General features: G+C 36.9%; 1 protein-coding gene across 3 annotated transcripts in view; it reads right to left on the minus strand.

Annotated features, from left to right (window-relative positions):
* STARD9 (StAR related lipid transfer domain containing 9) overlaps nt 1–19,734 on the minus strand; it is a 121,904-nt gene that overhangs the window by 92,687 nt on the left and 9,483 nt on the right. For all 3 annotated transcript variants that reach the window (XM_058161995.1, XM_058161993.1, XM_058161994.1), the window contains exon 3: nt 14,562–14,678. In XM_058161995.1, the coding sequence (XP_058017978.1) occupies nt 14,562–14,678 (117 nt within the window). The remainder of the gene's footprint in view (nt 1–14,561; nt 14,679–19,734) is intronic.

Consider the following 19,734-nt stretch of genomic DNA (forward strand, 5'->3'; position numbering starts at 1 on the left):
AAGAAGTTTTCAACAGGAAGAACATTGCAATAGATGATTCTATGAGTTAAACACAGGTCCTGTCTAAGGTGGCGGAGTTCTAAATTTTCTAAACCCAGGATTTCAAGTCTGGTGGTATTTATTTTATTTATAGTTTAATTTCTATACCGCCCTTCTCCCGAAGGACTCAGGGCGGTTTACAGCCTTTTTAAAAACACAAATAATACATAATATAAATAACAAATTTAAAACAAATTTAAAACTAATATTAAATAGACCTAATTCAACTAAAACGGTCATAGACCGACATAAAAACATTTAAAATTTAAAATTATAATTAAAATGCACTCAGGCTAGTCCCGCACGATTAAATAGTAAGGTCTTCAGTTCCCGCTTGAAGCTTCAGAGATCGGGGAGTTGGCATAACCCCGGAGGTAACTCATTCCAAAGGGCCTAAGGTATTTTGTTGTATTCGGAGGAGTGGAGAATTCTTCTTGTAAAATATTTCTGGACATGTTCAATTGTGTTGATATCAGAAATGTGGTATGGGTTCCAAACAGGCGAGCTGTATTCAAGAACTGGTCTAGCAAATGTTTTATATGCTCTGGTTAGTAGTGTAGTGTTTTTGGAAAAGAAACTACATAACATTAGGTTTACAACCGGGCCACCCCAATGAAGCTATCGAAGTGCTGTCCCAGTGTTTGGAAGCCGTACGGGTCTGGATGGGGAGAAACAGGCTCAAGCTCAATCCTTCCAAGACAGAGTGGCTGTGGATGCCGGCATCCCGGTACAGTCAGCTGAGTCCTCGGCTGACTGTTGGGGGCGAGTCATTGGCCCCGATGGAGAGGGTGCGCAATCTGGGCGTTCTCCTGGATGAACGGCTGTCTTTTGAAGACCATTTGACGGCCGTCTCCGGGAGAGCTTCCCACCAGGTTCGCCTGGTGCGCCAGTTGCGCCCCTTTCTAGACCGGGATGCCTTATGCACAGTCACTCACGCCCTCGTGACGTCTCGCCTGGATTACTGCAATGCTCTCTACATGGGGCTCCCCTTGAGGGGCATCCGGAGGCTTCAGTTAGTCCAGAATGCGGCTGCGCGGGTGATAGAGGGAGCCCCTCGTGGCTCCCGTGTGACACCTCTCCTGCGCAGACTGCACTGGCTACCTGTGGCCTTCCGGGTGCGCTTCAAGGTGCTGGTGACAATCTTTAAAGCGCTCCATGGCATAGGGCCGGGTTATTTACGGGACTGCCTACTGCTACCAAATACCTCTCACCGACCCGTGCGCTCTCACAGAGAGGGACTCCTCAGGGTGCCGTCAGCTAGGCAGTGCCGTCTGGCGACACCCAGGGGAAGGGCCTTCTCTGTGGGGGCTCCCACCCTCTGGAACGAACTCCCTCCAGGACTTCGTCAACTTCCGGACCTCCGAACCTTTCGTCGCGAGCTTAAAACATACTTATTCATCTGCGCGGGATTGGATTAGGTTTTAAAGCAATTGGTTTTAAGGGTTTTTTTATTATTTATACTGTTTTAATGATTTGGGCTTTAGAATAAGTTTTTTAATTGTCGTTTTAATCTGTATTTATATGTGTTTTAACTGCCTGTAAACCGCCCTGAGTCCTTAGGGAGATAGGGCGGTATATAAATATGAAAAATAAATAAATAAAATAAATAAACTCTTAGAGCCTTTTTTGTGATGTAGTTGCAGTGGGCTTTGGCATTTAGATCATTTTATATGAAAACTCCAAGGTCTTTAACAGGGTGGGGGTCATCTGTAAGGTAATGTCCATCAAGCTTGTACTTAGTGCTTTGGTTCTTTTTTCCAATATGTAAGACTGAGCATTTGCTGGTTGAGATTTGGAGTCGCCAAGTTTTAGACCATTCGGATACAAAGTCAAGGTCTTTTTGAAGGGTAGTTGTGTTGTTGGTAGTGTTAAATAGTTTGACAACGTCAGCAAAGAGAACACAATTACTTGTAATATGGTCACAGAGATCATTGATGTATAATATGAAGAGCATTGGTCCAAGAACGCTGCCTTGGGGAACGCCACTTTTGACAGGAACAGGATTTGATATAGCATTGCCAATTTTGACCACTTGTTGTCTGTTTGATAGGAAAGCAGATATCCAATTGTGGAGGAGTCCTGAAATACCGTAGGATTTTAGTTTTAGGAGAAGTTTATCATGTACTACTGAGTCAAAAGATTTACAGAAGTCTATGTAGATTGCATCAATTGCTTTGCCTTGATCAAGATTTGTAGTCCATATGTTTTTGCAGTGAAGAAGTTGTAAATTACATGATAATTTTTTTCTGAAACCAAATTGTTTATTAGAGAGTAGGTTGTTTATTTCTAGGTGGAGGGTAATGGATTGGTTGATGATAGATTCCATTACTTTGCAGGTGACGCAGCATAGAGAGATTGGTCTGTAATTTTCAACTAGGCTGGGGTCTCCATTTTTGAAGACAGAGATTACTGTGGCTAGTGACCAAAGTTTAGGAAAGGAACTGGTCGTGAAAGCTTTTTCAAAGATTATGCTTAGGGGTTCTGCTATATTAGTGGAAAGTTTTTTTAAGAAGTATGCACATAGTCCATCAGGCCCAATAGATAGAGATGGTTTCAGTTTGTGAAGAGCTTTTTCAACATTATCTTCTGTGAAGTCTATATGTGTTAGTTCGTTGTACCCATTGTGGTACTCATTGTTGGTACGATTGGGGAAAGTCAGGTAAGAGCCATTACTGTTAACAAAGACTGAGCCAAACAATGTGTTAAAGAGGTTTGCTTTAACTGTTTCATCATTACATTCTTTACCGTTAGAATTTTTTAGTGGTAGGATGGATCTTGAGTCTTTAAGTTTATTATTCACAAAATTATAAAAAGCACGATTGGAATTTGTGCGTAGAAGGTCTTCTTCTTGTTTGGTGTGGTAATTAGTACATTCAGTTTTTATTTAGTTACATATATTTCTGTAGCGGTTTTTGAAATTTGCTACATAGCCCTTTTTGTTTCTTCTCCAGAGGGATTTTTTTTTTTATTGAAGCTTTTTTATTGATATGGGTAATTTGCTTTTTCTGGTTTTGGTGGTGGTTTGTGGTACCTATAGTTTAATGACTCTATTGACTTCAAGTAGGAAAACTTTATAGTGGTCTTCAGCGGTGATACAGGTTGAGAACAGATTTTGCCAGTCAAGAAATGAGAGGTCATTGTTTATAAGGTCATAGTTGGCTTTTTTTAAATTGTAGTTTGGAATACTGTTATTATGACGATTTATGTAAGGGCGTATATTGAGAGAAAAGTCTATCATGCAGTGGTCGCTATTGGAAAAGGGTTCTTTTATTTGTAGTCCGTAAATTGAGTTTGTGTTGTTGCAGAAGATGAGGTCAAGGCAGTTGTTGAGTCTTGTATTGTTAGTTACTAGCTGTTCAAGACCTAGGTTTGTAACAGTGTTGTATATTGTAGTATGGATCGGTTCAGTTGTACATTCATTTGTTATCCAGTTAATGGACGGTAGATTTAGGTCTCCCAGGAAGTTGAGAGGATATGGGCAAGAGGTATGATGAATTGCTAGAAGATTCTAAGAATGATAAGAAAAATGCAGAACTTTCCTACAATTATTCAGAATGTTATTAAAGATAGAGATCACCACAGTATTAATTTTAATCAACATTACTTTAAAATCTATGGATTGGAATAGGTTTGAAATCACACACTACAGACACATATCTTCAAAGACATCTCTGCTGGTTTTCGAATTTGATAAATTGTTCCAACAAATAATGTATATGAGAATACACAAAGCACAATGTTTATCTTTAGAAAATACAAATCCTCTTAGAATTGAAACCTTGCCAGTTCAAATGATACATATGGTAATGATTTAGGTGGCAAAAGAGATCGCCCTTGATTTAACAACCGTTTGTTCAGCAATCATTCAAATTTAGAATCATGCTGGATGAGTGACACCTATGACTGATCCTCATAGTTACAACAGTCACAGGGTCCTTGCCATTACATGATTACAATCCAGACACTAGGTGCCCTGCTCATAATTTTGAGGTCACAGCATCCTGTGGTCGTGATGGTCATTTGCAACCCACCCTGCAGCTTCCTATCAGCAAAGTCAATGGGAAAATCAGCAGAAGATTGTGAATGGTGACCATATGACATCTCACCTAATGATGGTGCAGGATTTAAAGGCAACAGGAAATGCTGAAATATCCATTGCTAAATGGTGCAGTCACATGTCTCACTTTACGACCCCCACTGCTTAGTGATGGAAATCCTAGTCCCAGTTACCATCATTGAGGACTATCTATAACAATGCTAAGCATACACCTAACCCTGTAAGCATCTGTAATGATATAGAAATACAATCAGGATTATCCCATAAGTGCCATTCTATATCTGACTTATTTTACACTTGTAGCTATTAAATGATTCTATTGGACTACAAAGTTTTATGCCACATTTTACAGGTTTAATAATTGTTCTTTAAGTAGCCTTTCAAATATTTTGATGGCCCAAACTGTACATATTTGGTCAAAATATATAAAGAAAATGACTAACTGGAGTTAAATTATAACCTTGAATATAACTATATTCTTGGCATATAACTACATGCCAAGGCATCAGATAAATTATTTATCCCTCTGTCAAAATTATAAAAGGCAACATGAAAAGAATGATTATAGAAGAGGGGTAGAAGAAGGGCGCCCTTTCTTATTAAAAAGGTAAAAAGCAAATACAGGAAGGAAGGACTAATGTGGTAGCTTTGTTCCATCAATACAGGGTCTTTTCTGCATGTGAATCTCACAAGGAATACCAAATTAATCCCAGCTGAAGACTTTCTATGTGAAAAGAAAGCAGCAACCAGAACACAGGGACGCTCATTATATTCATTAATGGAGGAAGAAACTTCTGCTATGACGCTAGGTTTATTTAAGTAAACCTCTATTCAGGATGAAAAAAAGAGAGGCTGGTCATTTTGCAGCATTTTCTGCCTCCTGTAAAGAGATGACTGGCTACACTACTAGGAATCCTAGCCAATCCTCAGCTTCTCATTCTCTGCACAATTAAACAGGAAATTGTGAAATAGAATGAGTCTATTCTCCAATAGATCAATCTAGAGAAAAGTCCATTGGCTCTGTGTCTAGAAGAGCGGCTCCACTATTGTCTGTTAAGTCTTAGCTTAAGAAATGGTAATTGGTTATGAAAATAAAATAAGCTTCTCCAAAATCACTTCCTCAATATTCAGGCAGCTATCCATACCCAAGAAAGTCTCATCAATTATTGTGAAATGCTATCCTTTTCCTTTTTTTAAAATCCTTATACTGTGAAAGTGTTCTTCCCTGTTTTTCTTGTATGGTAATAAAGAAATAAAATCTGGCTTTATCTCTTTTTTATTTTACAGTTTTTATTTTAGGATGTTTTGACAGTTTTTCTAAGTGACCTGTGGATTTTTTTTTTTTAGGAAGAAGCAGTAAAAATGGACTTTTAATAATTACAAAGAAGATGTGATTTTTGAGCAATACTTTGGTAGATTAATGGAACAATAATCAGATGCCTCACATAAACTGGGCTCATGAATATAGGAGTTTTCTTTTTTTTAACCTTCATAAGTGTTGCTTTTGAAGGAAACAAGTGATTTCTGTACAAGAATTATCCAGGGCAGGACTGGTGTTTTTGTCCAGATGGCATTGCAGGTCAGTAAATTTTCATGTAAATTAGGGAAAGAGGTCTACATAACTTAAACTTTTTTGCAAATTAGAAGATCACTAAAAGGCCACAGAAAGTGGCACAGTCAAAAGCTTTAACTTGTTTCTAAAGGGGATTTTGCATTAAAAAAAAGCTTCTGCATGAATACACCCAGTTATCACCAATCTCTCCTACATAGTGAAGCCCCACACAAAATATATTGGGAGAAGACCTCCCCGCCACAACTCTCAAAAATAGTCCTCAGGCAAGCGAAAGCTACTGTAATTAAATATGGGAAATAGATACAGTCAATATTACCATAGTATTAATACCTCATCATCATCATTATTATTACCATTGAATACAAGTAGTTCTCAACTTACGGCTACAATTGACCACCAAATTTATTTTGTTAAGTGAGATGTTTGTTAAGTGACCTTTCTTGCCACAGTTGTTAAGTAAATCACTGCAGGTGATTAAGTTAGTAAACCGGTTATTAAGTGAATTTGGTTTCCCCATTGACTTTGCTCAGAAGGTTGCAAAAGGTGGTCACATGACCTTGGGACACAGTAACGATTATAAATATGAATCAGTTGCCAAGCATCTGACTTTTGATCACATGACCATGGGGATGCTGCAAAGGTCATAACTGTAAAAAATGGTCATAACTCACATTTTTCAGTACCGCTGTAACTTTGAACGGTCACTATACGAATTGTTGTAAATTGAGGATTACCTGTATCTTTACTCAATATAGATATCCAAAAAACTATTCTTTCAGCTGTTTTTTCTCTCTCTTAAAAGAAACTCAATAATGCCAGGAAAAGATTGAGAGAGACATCACAGAGGTTTCCCTAATCATATTAGCAAGAGTTCCCAGATAAACAAAGCATGTTGTTATTTCAGCTGTTCACCGTATACATAATGTGGAATACATCCTGAAAAAAAAAACACATTTTATTTCACTGAAATGTGCCCTGGAGTTATTTGGGGAACATTCATTTGTAGACCAGCATACTCAGAGTGTTGTTGACGGATACCAATTACCTATTTAAGGGAAAATAAGGCTCAGTCATAATGGACATAACTTTGCAAATAATTGTATTATATATAGATTTAAGTTAATAAACAGTTTTTAATTGCTACAGCACTCATGTCCTAAAGGCAATCAGATTATTCTCTTATAAATAAAAACAAAAGGCAGATTGTAAACCATCAGAACTAAAGAGCTAAATTTGATTTTGGAGTTAATACTAATCTCTAGGTACAAATGAAGCAAACTTGGAAACACGCCAAAGTTTTTTTTGCCACTTGTTTTAAAAAAGATGCATGGAACTCTAATTTCTCTGTTCTTTCATCACAATACTAAAGATTCCACAAAATTAACTCTTGTGGGAAAGTTCTGATAAACATATACGATGTATGTATCTCACAACTGCATATGTATGAAAGCTTTTGGAATATATATTTGAAAATGTGGATGCATGCTAATTAGCACACAGACTGATATGGATCCATTCAAAAATGTATGACACGCTTCACTTACTAAGAAACTTCAAGCAGTTTACCCAATGGAAATAATGTTGTGATTGAGTGACAGAACACTTTTCAAACATTAAACTTTGGTTGCCTTCAAAGATCACCTAGAGTTCGTCCGGAATGTGATGATATTGTGATATGTGAGATAGAGTTTTGGGTATACCACAATATACCTAAATAACACCACTATTACAACTCTATGAGCTACACTGGTTCCTGAAAGACATCTCACTGGGGCAGATTATATGAGGGACTACCTATATCTACTTCTTCTACCTACGTCTCTTCTATTAGATCTAGCAAAGTAGACAGCTCCAACTCTTTTGGGATCCAAAAGAATGTCTTCTCAGTTGCAAGTAGTTGCCTTCTGGAACAGCATTTCCTCTCAAGATTTGGATGAACCTGGTCCTGTTAGCTTTAAGACGGCTAAATAAATAAATACACAAACATCAGGCTGATCATCATCATCATCATAACATTGTATACGCTATGCATAAATTCACTTTCCTAGCAAGCAGGCTAAAAAGGATTCATCAAAACTGCTTCATCTCAGCACATCATCTTCAAAAGAGGGAATAGTGGTTGACCTTTCAAAGTTGTGAAATACTTTTAATAGTACAAATGTTAAGTGTTGCCCTCAGACAAAAGTGAAAAGCTGAATAAATCAATAAAGCATGCATGCATTTTCCTAGCCCACATCTGAGTACTGGTTCTCAGGCTGTCTCAGTCAAGCATTCTCAGCTCTCAGATTCTGTGTTCCAAAGTTTCTCTTCCCTTCATTTGTACAATATCTCTAATTTAGCATTGTACATATTTGTAATAATTCTCACTTGACTTTGGAGCTCTGCATGAAAAATGAATCTGTTGTAAGATTCCTGTTTCTTATTTTTATTATTTATATCTATAAAAACTATCCTATCTGCAATTGTTGCCCTAAAAGAATGCATCATAGGGCAACCATTTTTAAACTAAGGTACTTCAATGGGCTAATTTACAGAATGTGTCCCAAATGTGGGATTCATGTTTCCTATGGGATTGGAATTTGGCAAATTTGTGGCTGCTTCATAACTGCTGCACTGCCTGCCATTTTGCTGCTATCCAGAGGTTCAGAAGACCAGTTTTGCTGTACTCCTCCATAGGCCAGGTAGACTGCCTCCTCCTCTGACCACTGGAGATCCACTAGATCTAGGACTATCGAGTAAAGCTTCATCTGTGCATGTGCAGGATCTAGATTTCATGCGAAATCACCCCCCCCCAAGTCCGTGGAAGACAATTTTTCTTTCAAAACCAGCTCCTGGTGCCAGAGACCATTGCAGTAGACAGTCCTACCCTAGCCCTTCAAAGGCTAGACAGACTGGCTTCTCCTTCAGCTGCTAGAGATCTTGTAGACCAGTCTTCCTGTAATGTTCCGAAGGGCAGATAGACCTCCCTATGGAATTTCTTATAATGCCAACTGAAAATTTATAAAATATATGATCCCTTTGGGTTGATACTTCTGATTGATGCCGTTCTCATAATTCTTCCTTCAATTACTTTTCTATTATTTTTTAACTTTATATTCTAATCCCTAAATTGTTTTCTAATGCAATTGCCCGATCACCCCACAGTGATTAAATATATCTAGGTTCTATGTCAGATATTTTCCTTCAATTAAATTATTTCTCTTATAGAGAACTATTTGAGAAGAATCTGTAGTCACTTTGAAAACAATTCAGCCAATTAATAAAATAGACGTCAATCAAAATGGACAATTTATTGATAACAGGTTCATTGTTTTCCAATTGCTTAATTGTAGCCTATAACTATCTTTAAGTGTTGTATCATTAAGTGTTAAATTTGTACCCTATGACTATCATTAAGTGTTGTAAGTGTTGTACCTTGATGAAGGTATCTTTTCTTTTATATACACTGAGAGCATATGCACCAAGACAAATTCCTTGTGTGTCCATCCACGCTTGGCCAATAAAAAATTCTATTCTATTCTATTCTATTCTATTCTATTCTATTCTATTCTATTCTATTCTATTCTATTCTATTCCTGATTTTTTTCAATATATACAGTAGACCTGAAGATCTTCAAGACAGTATTGTAGCTCACTATTCAAATGAAGCTTTTGTATTTCTAATGGAGTCTGCGGATGACAGTTTGAAAATAGACGCAACTCTGTATAGTTGAAAAAAAATGTGAATTTTGCATAGGATAAATTTTATTCTTACCCTGTAATTTCTCTTACAACAGGATTAATTCTATATACCAATTCTTCAAGTGAAGAATTCTGGAGGGGGAATAAAATCACTAATGCCAAAGAAATGACCTTATTCATGTAGAATCCAAGCCATTTAAATGTCTTCTGAATGCACCAGCTGTGTTACTGGCAGAAGAAATGTAACACAGCTAAACCGTTTTGCAGAGATTTCCCTCCGCCTACTACAGTTCATTATATACTGATCCAATTATTTACACAAAAAACCCTTTCTTATTGCATTTCTCTCAGAAAATTGGGGAAACAATGACAACAGCTGAATGGTCACTTTTATCACTATTTTATTTTATCACTATTTTATGAGAAAAGAGTCACTTGCTTCTACAGTAATTTTCTTAGTCTCTTCCCAAATAAGTGCATTTAAGAACTAATTTAATCTCAACTCTTTCTAAAAATGCAATACTCTGTTTCCATTTTGGATGACTTTTATGCCAAAAGCAGCTAGAATGGGATTCTGCATAGAAACATATGGCCAGATGATTCCTGACTAGAAGGGAGAAATTATGTTCTGCTTAATCAAATCCTGATAAACTTTGAAATGGGAGGGAGGTGCATTCCTAATTTCTGGTTACTTTTCTTACTTTGCTTTCAGTTTGGTTTCTCATCTTTGCAGTTGATTTTATCCTTCAATTCCTGGTTCCCAACTCATCGCAAAGACTAAATTTGTTGGCTTGCTTACGTGCAAATGGTGACCCAATATGGACAGGGACCACATTCACCAGAAAAAGAAGTCTAATTCTTCTATGTGTTTGCATTTTTAAAAAAGAATCTCTCCACTCAGCTATGGTATTAAAAAAAACTGGATCAAAGCAGTAGTTTTCATTATAATGCAATTGTACAATGAAAGACACCATCAAATGAGTTAGACTTCCATTCTGTACACATGACTCCCAGTCCAGCCGGGGCCATTATGTGCTTTCAATTACATAAGATCAGGAATAAGACCTGGACACTATATAATTTAAGTACTATTCAATAGTTGCATACAAAACTCTGGTCTAGACTTAGTTCAGTGTCCTTGTATTTCCTGGAATACTTCCCTCAAAGTGCCATTTTACTATCCTAGAGTTATTAGTTTTCCAGACGTAATTATTCCAGAATAGAAATTTATGATCAAGTGGCAGAATTTTATACTTTTGCACTGTAAACTACCATCACAGATAACCTAATTTATTGATAAATTAGTGATTCTCTCTCTGGCTTTGTCCTACCCTAAACATATTATATAACATTTCTATCAATTTCTTAGTATTGAATTTGCATAAAAAGGATTTGGAATTTCTACTGAATAAAGAGCTCTGTCACATACTGATTTTGAATTATCCTAATTCTCTCACCATCCTAATCTCTGATTTCTGGTGTTCCAAATCTGTTTTATGTTAACTATAACCAACTGAACAATAGTCACAAACCATGGCTCATACTTTCTAATAAATGGATCAAAATATTCAAGTGTTTTTAACAATCTACAGCACTTTTAACTTGGTTGCTATCTCATGATCATTCTGAGTCTTCTGGTTGTCTCTATCAGCCTATTAATATTTTGATTCCTTTTCTAAACCTCTGCTTCTATCTTTTGAATCATTTTCTTTCTTATAAAAATTGTATTTATTTAAACTTTCAAATAGTTTTGTAAAAATCATTTTCAAAAGCACAAGAAACTCAATCTGGAAGCTATCTTTAATAAATTTTTAATTTTAAAAAACTGTTTAAGTCTTGTGTGCAGTAAATCTTGTTCTTAGTTTTAGTAATATCCACTTCTGTCCCTAGGGTGAAAAAAGTTCTAACAAAGAATCATAATGGAAAATATCACGTCTGTGCAAAAGCTGTAATATGTTAAACAGATGGCTTAGATTTCACTTTTCTATTCTCAGCTGAGTAGAAAAGGAGAATGCATTTTCTTTGGAAATGCACTTTAACAATATTTTAAGATGTTTTCTTAAATGTTAATGTGGTCTGACCCAGCTCCCCAAACACAACAAACCTTCTGAAGTGAACTCAAAAGATTCCTTTATTAGGAGTGCCAGCAGCCCCGGCAAAAAAATTTCTCTCAGGTTAACAAGTCCATCCAACCGGAAGATGAATGTCTGTCACATCTATTCATCTCCGCCCCCTGCCTTTTATCCCCAGAGCTAGGGTGGGGCTTCGCTAGCAGCAGCGGCTCTTCCTTCCCCAGGATCGGCCCACGGATTTCCACTTCTCTCCTCTTCTCTGCCTTCTGCGCCTCTTCTTCTCCATCAACCACCTCCAGACCTGGGGGCTGTTGACTCTCCATATGAGGGCTGACGGACGGCCCAGGTTCCGCCTCTCTCTCTCTCTCTCTGCCAGCTCCATTCCCTCTTTCCCCTTGGAGCTCTCAGGTTGCCTTGATGCTGATCCTGACTCCCACACCTCCTTCTCCTCCTCTGATTTGGCTGCTAGAGGAGCCGGCAGCTGACAGGCCACAACATAATGAATGTTTCTAATTTCCAGAACACAATGAACATTTCAAGCCATATCTTCATTCCAGAACTCCCAATACTTTTGAAGTATGTACAAATTACTGATAGATAATAGTCGATAAATTACACAATAAAGGTAATCCCTGACTTACAACAGTTGATTTAGTGACCATTCAAAATTACAATGGCACTGACAAAAGTGACTTATGACCATTTTTCACACTAATGATCATTGCAGCATCCTCATGGTCACATGATCAAAATTCAGACACCGGGCAACTGATTCATATTCACGCAGTGTTCTGAGCTCATGTGATCACCTTGCGACCTTCTGACAAGCGAAGTCTATGGGGAAGCCAGATTCATTAACAACCATGTTACTAACTTAATACCTGCAGTGATTCACTTAACCACTGTGGCAAGAAAAGTCATAAAATGTGGCAAAACTCACTTAACAAATATTGCACCAACAGAAAGTTTTGGGCTCAACTGTGGTTGTAAGTCAAAGACTACCTATATATTGTCACTAACAGCATTAACATGTGTATTTTACATAGAAGACTCAGTCAACTCCCTTGAGTGAGCTCAATCCTGGTTTACTCCAATTACTCCAGAAACAGATTTTTTTTCATTTCTCTGGTGTCAAATGAAGCTTTTTAAAGTAATATATTTATATAAAATAGTTTATGAATATTCTTGTCAATACAAAGATACTTGATTTGGAAATGTCAATCAGTTATTGATTTGTGCTTTCACAAAAAAATATTCTTATATTAACCAGAAAATGTTCAGCTAATTTAATGACAATAACAAACATTAAGCAGTAGTTAAGGATTCACATTATTTTAAAAAGACTTTTGATTCCTATTTTTTAATATAAAATACAAATATAATATTGAGAATAGTTCATAATATTCCATCTCCTTTTCTTTTTACTGTTATAGTAAATAATGTATACAGTATTATATTGATCAAATATACCACCTGATAACTTCTTCATGGCTTCTCACTAATTGAATTGGCCAAGTAGGACCGACCATATGGAAAAGTAATTATTATTAATGGCTTGCAGGAATAATATATGTTTCCTTGCTTTTTTTTTAAAAAAAAAAGGGCGCAAGGAGACTGTTTATCTCTAGCTGTGGTTCTTTAAGCAGACACCCATGCGCTCAATGCTCAGATTTTCTTGTACTTGCACAGACCACTGTGGGAATGTTCTAAAGTGGAGCTTATTGTCAGATTCCATAGTTGTCGTCCATTAAATGTGGTCAAAAGCCATTAAGTTTTACCTCTGTTCTTTGAAATAATACAGACATAAAATCTGTAGGTCACACTGAGGCCAAGGTGAGTTATCTGAATAATGGCAGTTCAAAGAACCACACTTGCAGGTAAGCAACCTCTTCCTCTTTCATGTCTCCTTGCATTATGCATATAAGTAAGCAGCAAGTGATAGTAATTGAAAGTGAGGCAGGCTCTTATTACCGGAGCTGATGTCAGTGGGTGGCTTTTGAAAAACATCTGATTTTATGTTATAATTTTCCACTTAATATAATTTTCCAATAATGTCTAATCCTGGCAAGGTATCATGCTTCATCCCACAGCAGGGGCAGCTGATTGTGAAATGTGAGCTGAGCGGTAAGAAGAATGATGAGCAATCAGCATCAACAGTAAAAAGCTAACGAAGAAACAAAGCAGAGAAAAATGTTGCCATGTGTGTTCCACCTGAAGAAGTGATGGAGAAAGAAAAATAAGTTTTTCCTGAAATTGAAAATTATCCAGAATATTTGTTTGCGATTTGAAAAAAGGCGGTACTAATTTGCAGCTGACACAACTCAAATGCCACATTCTCATGTAGTAGTGATTTATACATTGAAAGAAGCCATACGAGAGATATGCTTTGCTTTGGCATAATTCTGCAGAGGTTCATAGGATCCCTGTCTTGTCTCCCTTGTGCCTCCTTTACCTGCAAAGTCAGTTTACTAGCTAACCACAACTACCCAAAGCAGGAAATTAATAGAAAAGAGATATCCCTGCAAAAAGGTTACTCCATATGGAAAGAAGTAGCATAGACAACCGGTGAGAGGGTAGAGTTTGAATCATAGTTTTCCTTCTGGGTAAAAATAGAAAATACAAATAGAATGGTGAAGGAAGCAGCTGAGTCCCACTGGTTGAACTGGCCCATTGTTTTCTTTTTTTCCTGCATCTCTTCATTATATACTGACTGAATGACATGACTTTGCCATTATTGGTGAGATCCTGACATCACAGAATGAAGAAAGGAAGCTATTCTATCTCAGGAATGCTTGGAAATGCTTCTAACCAAATCTTGGAACAGGCTCGGCATCTTGGTATTGTGAAGAACTGAGTACTATGAAACTATTGGGTCAACAACTGTAGCATGACATAGAATACAGGCAAGATACCCTATTATTGGACCCACTTAAGGAATCTGTATCTTTATTATGAATTATGGTGAGCAGAGCAAGTGGTAAAGGACTCCACATCTCCGAGTATTAAAATTGACAATTGGGGGGTGGGGGAGACCAATTGCTCACTGCTAGTGTTATTTCAGTTGCAAACAATTTTTTTTGCTGATTTCCAAGAACAAAAACACAAAACAGAGAAAAGAATTGAAACTATTGACACTTACAGTTTCCTGAGATGCATATTTCGGATCTTCAGGATCAATTGACCAATAGCAGTAATCAAAACCAAATGACACAACTTTTTCCCTTGTGCCCCAAACACTTTCGAACCTGTTGTCCACCTGAATTTAAAACAAGAAACAAAAGATGGTCCCACTTTCATAAATCTGTACCTTCAAGATTTATTATAAAATAGTGGTTTATGAAGAGTATACTTTTTATAACCCCAAAGCAAGTATAGATGGAAAAATGTACGTCAAGTCCTAAATCTTCGTTCATGTTAAAAAAATTGTATATCAACTGGTGAAATTATTTTGCAATTTTAAGCATACGGTGCAATTCTCAACATGCCGGCATGGCCCTTTGCATGATGAAAAGCTATTACCTAAGCTGCCGTTCCAACTTGTCTTACATATTCTTCTAAACTTTTTTTTCAAGAAAGACAAAAGCCATTACAGGGAGTCATTGACCTACGACCACAGTTGAGTCCAAAATTTCCGTTGCTAAGCAAGGTAATTATTAAATGAGTTTTCCCCCATTTTACAACCTTTTTGCCACAATTGTTAAGTGAATCATTGCAGTTGATAAGTGAATCGTGCTGTGGTTAAACGAATCTGTCTTCCCCTATTGACTTTTTTTTTTGGAAGCCAGAAAGCTTACAAATGGTGATCACATGACTTGGGACAGTGTAACTGTCATAAATGCATGCCAGTTGGCAAGTGCCCAAATTTTGATCACATGACCATGGGGATGTTGCAAGGTAAGTGTGAAAACCAGTCATAAGTCACTTTTTTCAGTTTTATCGCAACTTCAAACAGTCACTAAGTGAATGGTTGTAAGTCAAGGACTACCCATATTTATAAAATGGCCTCCATAATAAAACTTACACGTTAGGCCTATCAATGGGATCATGTAATTGACTACAAGCAGGAGGTGGCGGTGATATCTAATTTCTATTTTTAGTCTTCCTCTATGGATGGGAAACTGGCCTGCCCTGATCTAATAGGGTGATTACTATGATCACTTTTATTATATTTGTTGGAAGAAGAAGAAAAAACACAGTGCTTTTATTCAGTCAGTCATTTCATTTCAGTCACTGACCATCAAAACAATAGAGCCACAATTGATTTAGAGTAAAACAAGCTATAAAACCATATAATAACACAAGTAAAATTGTAATTTAAAATTTAAGAGTTTGGGGCATAGAAATTAATATAATAAAGTATAATACAACTTATATAAGGCAACCAAATGATTGTTTAAAATAAGAGAATAGTAAAATCATCAATGGGAAATACATACCCTGTTTCTCCAAAAATAAGACATCCACTGGTAATAAGCCCAATTGGGCTTTTGAGCTCATGCACTAAAATAAGCAGTCCCCCTCCCCAAAAAAATAAGCCCTCCAAAAAATATTTAAACGCAGAGCTGGAAATCAGGTAAGATGGCAAGAGGAGCCCCATTTTGCTCCACATGCCCCAAAATAATAAAACCTCCCCGAAAATAAGGCCAAGCGCTTATTTCAGAGTTCAAAAAAATATAAGACAGGATCTTATTTTCGGGGAAACACGGTAGAACCATTATAAGTTGTAATTATCATTGTATTTAGAGAAAATGTAATGATGGAATGTATAGAAAAGAATAATACGTAAGAAATTGTTAAGGTTTCAAAATTAAAAGAACTAAAAGAACTAGAGTCTAATTATAATAGCTATCTGTATTGTTAAAATGGCTTTGGCAGCTAATAATGAAAATAAGACAGAAATAAGACTCAACTGACAGTAAGGACATAATACAGTATTATAAAGTAGTGATTAAATGAACAGCTGCATCAAAAGTTTTCAAATGGAAAATACCGAGGAGTTGTTTTTAAAAAAATTACAATATACAATTTGTACAACAAGCTATGAAATAATATTTGGTTGCAAGCATCAAAGTAGAACCAGGCTGAGTTGATAGTAACAAATTGAGGTAGAAGGATTTGATGTAACTAGGTGATGAGTGGAAATAGTATTTCCTAGAGCAGGGGTCTCCAACCCTGGTCCCTTTAAGACTTGTGGACTTCAACTCTAAGACTTGTGGACTTCAACCAGCAAAGCTGGCTGAGGAACTCTGGGAGTTGAAGTCCACAAGTCTTAAAGGGACCAAGGTTAGAGACCCCTGTCCTAGAGAGCATCAGCATAGAAGGAGCAGTACAATGTAACATGATCCAGTGTTTCACCTCCACTTCATGGGTACAATCTCTGCTCGAAAGGGATGTTCTGGTATCTTGCACACACACCTCCATGACTGTTGTTGGAAAAGCATTGAGTCTAGCCAAAGACAAAGCCCTCCTAAATTTAGGGGTTGTTTATGCTACTGAGATATCTGACTGGGTGAAATAAATGTATAGAATGGTTCATAAGGAGCCATTCTGAACAAGAGTGACAAATCTGATTATAGCTCTAAGTTGATGTCACGTTGTTTAAGATCAGCTACTGTATGTAGGTAGCCCATAAGGGTGATGGCTGTTTTTGAGGAACAGTAGGAATTTAATTTTTTAATGGATTGCCCAATGCTGGAAGCTGTCAGAAGTAATTAAAGGGACCAAGCTAGTTGGAAAAAAATAAGCCTACTCCAGTTCAAGAGGATATGAATCCAGGAGGAAGTTTCTATTTTGAATAGGCTGGATTCATGGCAAAACACCACATTTGGAACGCAGCAGCATACTTGGAAGATAAACCTCAAGAACTTAGATTGAACTCTTTCAAGGGAAAAAAATGAGCTACAAGGGCCCAAAAGGATGCCAAAGAGGAGCTGAATTTGGATCTTGGACAAGAAAACTTTGAGTACTGCATGTATATGCTAGGCTCCTATAAATATTGTAGAGCTGAAACTATTTTCTGATGTTGTTGGCATGGGGTAATTCTTTTAGTAAAATGTGAGTATTATGAGGATAGATTCTCCCAGGCAAAGAAACCAATTATAATATCAAGGATTATTCGTGAATACCTGCATTTTAATAGCTGCCTATTGCTAAACTCCACAACAGCATACTATACAAGCAAAGCTTCTAACAATCCTAAGAAACATGAAGATACTATATTTTTAACAGCCACAACACAGTGACACAGAGAGATAAGGTAACTGAGACAGAAACCAGGGGATCTTGAGTCCTAGTATTGTCTTAGGCACAAAGCCAGCTGGGTGACCATGGGCCATTCACTCTCTCTCGGTCCTAGAAAGGACAAAATGGCAAACCACTTCTGAAAAAAATTGCCAAGAAAACTGCAAAGACTAATCCAGGCAGTTGCCAAGAGGCAGTACTGACTCAAAGGCACACACATAAACACACCTGCATGCAGCTGATATAACATTCTTAGCTCCCTCACCTTAAGCTTGCTGACTAGGAAAGAAGAGAGCAGAGAAAAGAGTTATTTCAAGATTGAAACTATATAATTATGTTCATTAAACCTTTGTTCTATTAGGTACAACTAATTCTCATATCTGTATTGGGTTAATAGTCTAAAGATCATTTCAGGTTTACATGATTGCTATCAGCAGAATATGTATAGCATCAGCTTCATTGGCAAAAAGTAATATTTCTAAGCAATATGCCATCCACTTCACAACCCACTGTAAGAAACAGGCAATTGATCTTCTGAACTTCCTAAAAAGACATGGAACACTATCTACTGTCCTCCTCCTAGAATGGGTGAACAAGCCCAGCTCCGGAAAGAATTTAAAACAAGGAAATTACTTATCTAGTTCTTTGATCTCTGCCAAACTGCTTCCTAAGATGTTCAAACACTAATTATCTTAAGCAAATTGCCTAAAATAATCAGGCAGGCAAGCAGATACAAAGACCTAGCAAGAAATAGGAAGCATCTGTCCTGTAGAATTCCCACAGTAATCATGGTAACCCTATAATTCACTTATGTGTCTTCTGAATTGTAAGATATATTGCCAACAGAAACTGATTTTCTGGCCATTTTACTTTTTGACTAAGAGAGTACAGTAGCATTCAGGAGTCCCAATGTCTGGAAAAAAACCAGCTCCGTTTCCCATGCCTATAAAGGAAGCCTTCAAGAATCTCCAAAAAGGAAAGGATACAGTCAGTCCACAAGGATGTTAGCTGCAATTCAGTACACATTTTTGTTAAGTTTCCCAGAAAATAGCTGCTATCATATTAGACTACTATCAAGAGCAAGACAGGAAAAAGTTAAAAAAAACCCACCAATTCTGTTTTTGCTTGTGTGCTTATGTTACTGTCCTGAAAGAATAAAAGATTACAGTACAGCTGAGATGCAAAAGAATAGAGCAACTCTTGGTATAAAAGGAGGTCAATTTAGTATTTATTTTAAGGTTCCAAATATGTTTACTCCTTTTCTATAAGGAGCATAGAAGATCGGCCAATTTAAGCTTCTCTCACCCTCCACCTTTTGCATTTCCTTCCTATTTTATTTTTGACTTCCACAGATTTTCCATACAATACATAACTGCAATTTTTTTAAAAACAAATGAAGTGACTCTATTACCTCCCTTCCCCCTCATTGTTATGTCTGACTTTGTCCAGACGGACAATTAAAACTCTTTTAGCATTTTGTATTGAATTGACTTTAGTTTTTCTTGGCACTGGTTTCTTTTCAGTTTCTACTCAGTGCTCAAATTCAGCATTTGAATCTGCACTCTTTCTAAACAAAATACCACAAAATATTTACTACATTCAAGAATTAGTCTTTGAATTTTAAGCTTTTGTGAAAAATGCAGCTAGTGTTTTCATAATTATTCTAAGGAATATCAGTTTAAAAAATACAGTAGTCACAAAATATCAAGAAGTAGTAATGAAGGGGAAAAATATAGGAATTTCTGTTTTTAGTTGCATTGCTGAAAATTACATTTAAGGGTGTTAAATGAGCAGACTCTGGATTCTGCAGATAAGTCTGGAAAAAATAAAACTCGTATGCTTCTTTTCCAAGTAGATAGTTTATATATTATACTATATTCATATTTTCCCTTTCCTTCCAGAATTGTTAAATGAAATGTGAGATATATATTTTTTTCACCCATAATCATTCTGAAATGCAGCGCAATGGCTCAGCAGTTAAGACACTAAGCTTGTCGGCTGGAAACCTGCCAGCCCAGGTTTAAGACCTGAGCTCTGGGCAATGAGGTGAGTTCCCGTTCTTGCCCCAGCTT

The sequence above is a fragment of the Ahaetulla prasina genome, chromosome 1, assembly GCF_028640845.1.
Source record: "Ahaetulla prasina isolate Xishuangbanna chromosome 1, ASM2864084v1, whole genome shotgun sequence".
NCBI lineage: Eukaryota > Metazoa > Chordata > Lepidosauria > Squamata > Colubridae > Ahaetulla > Ahaetulla prasina.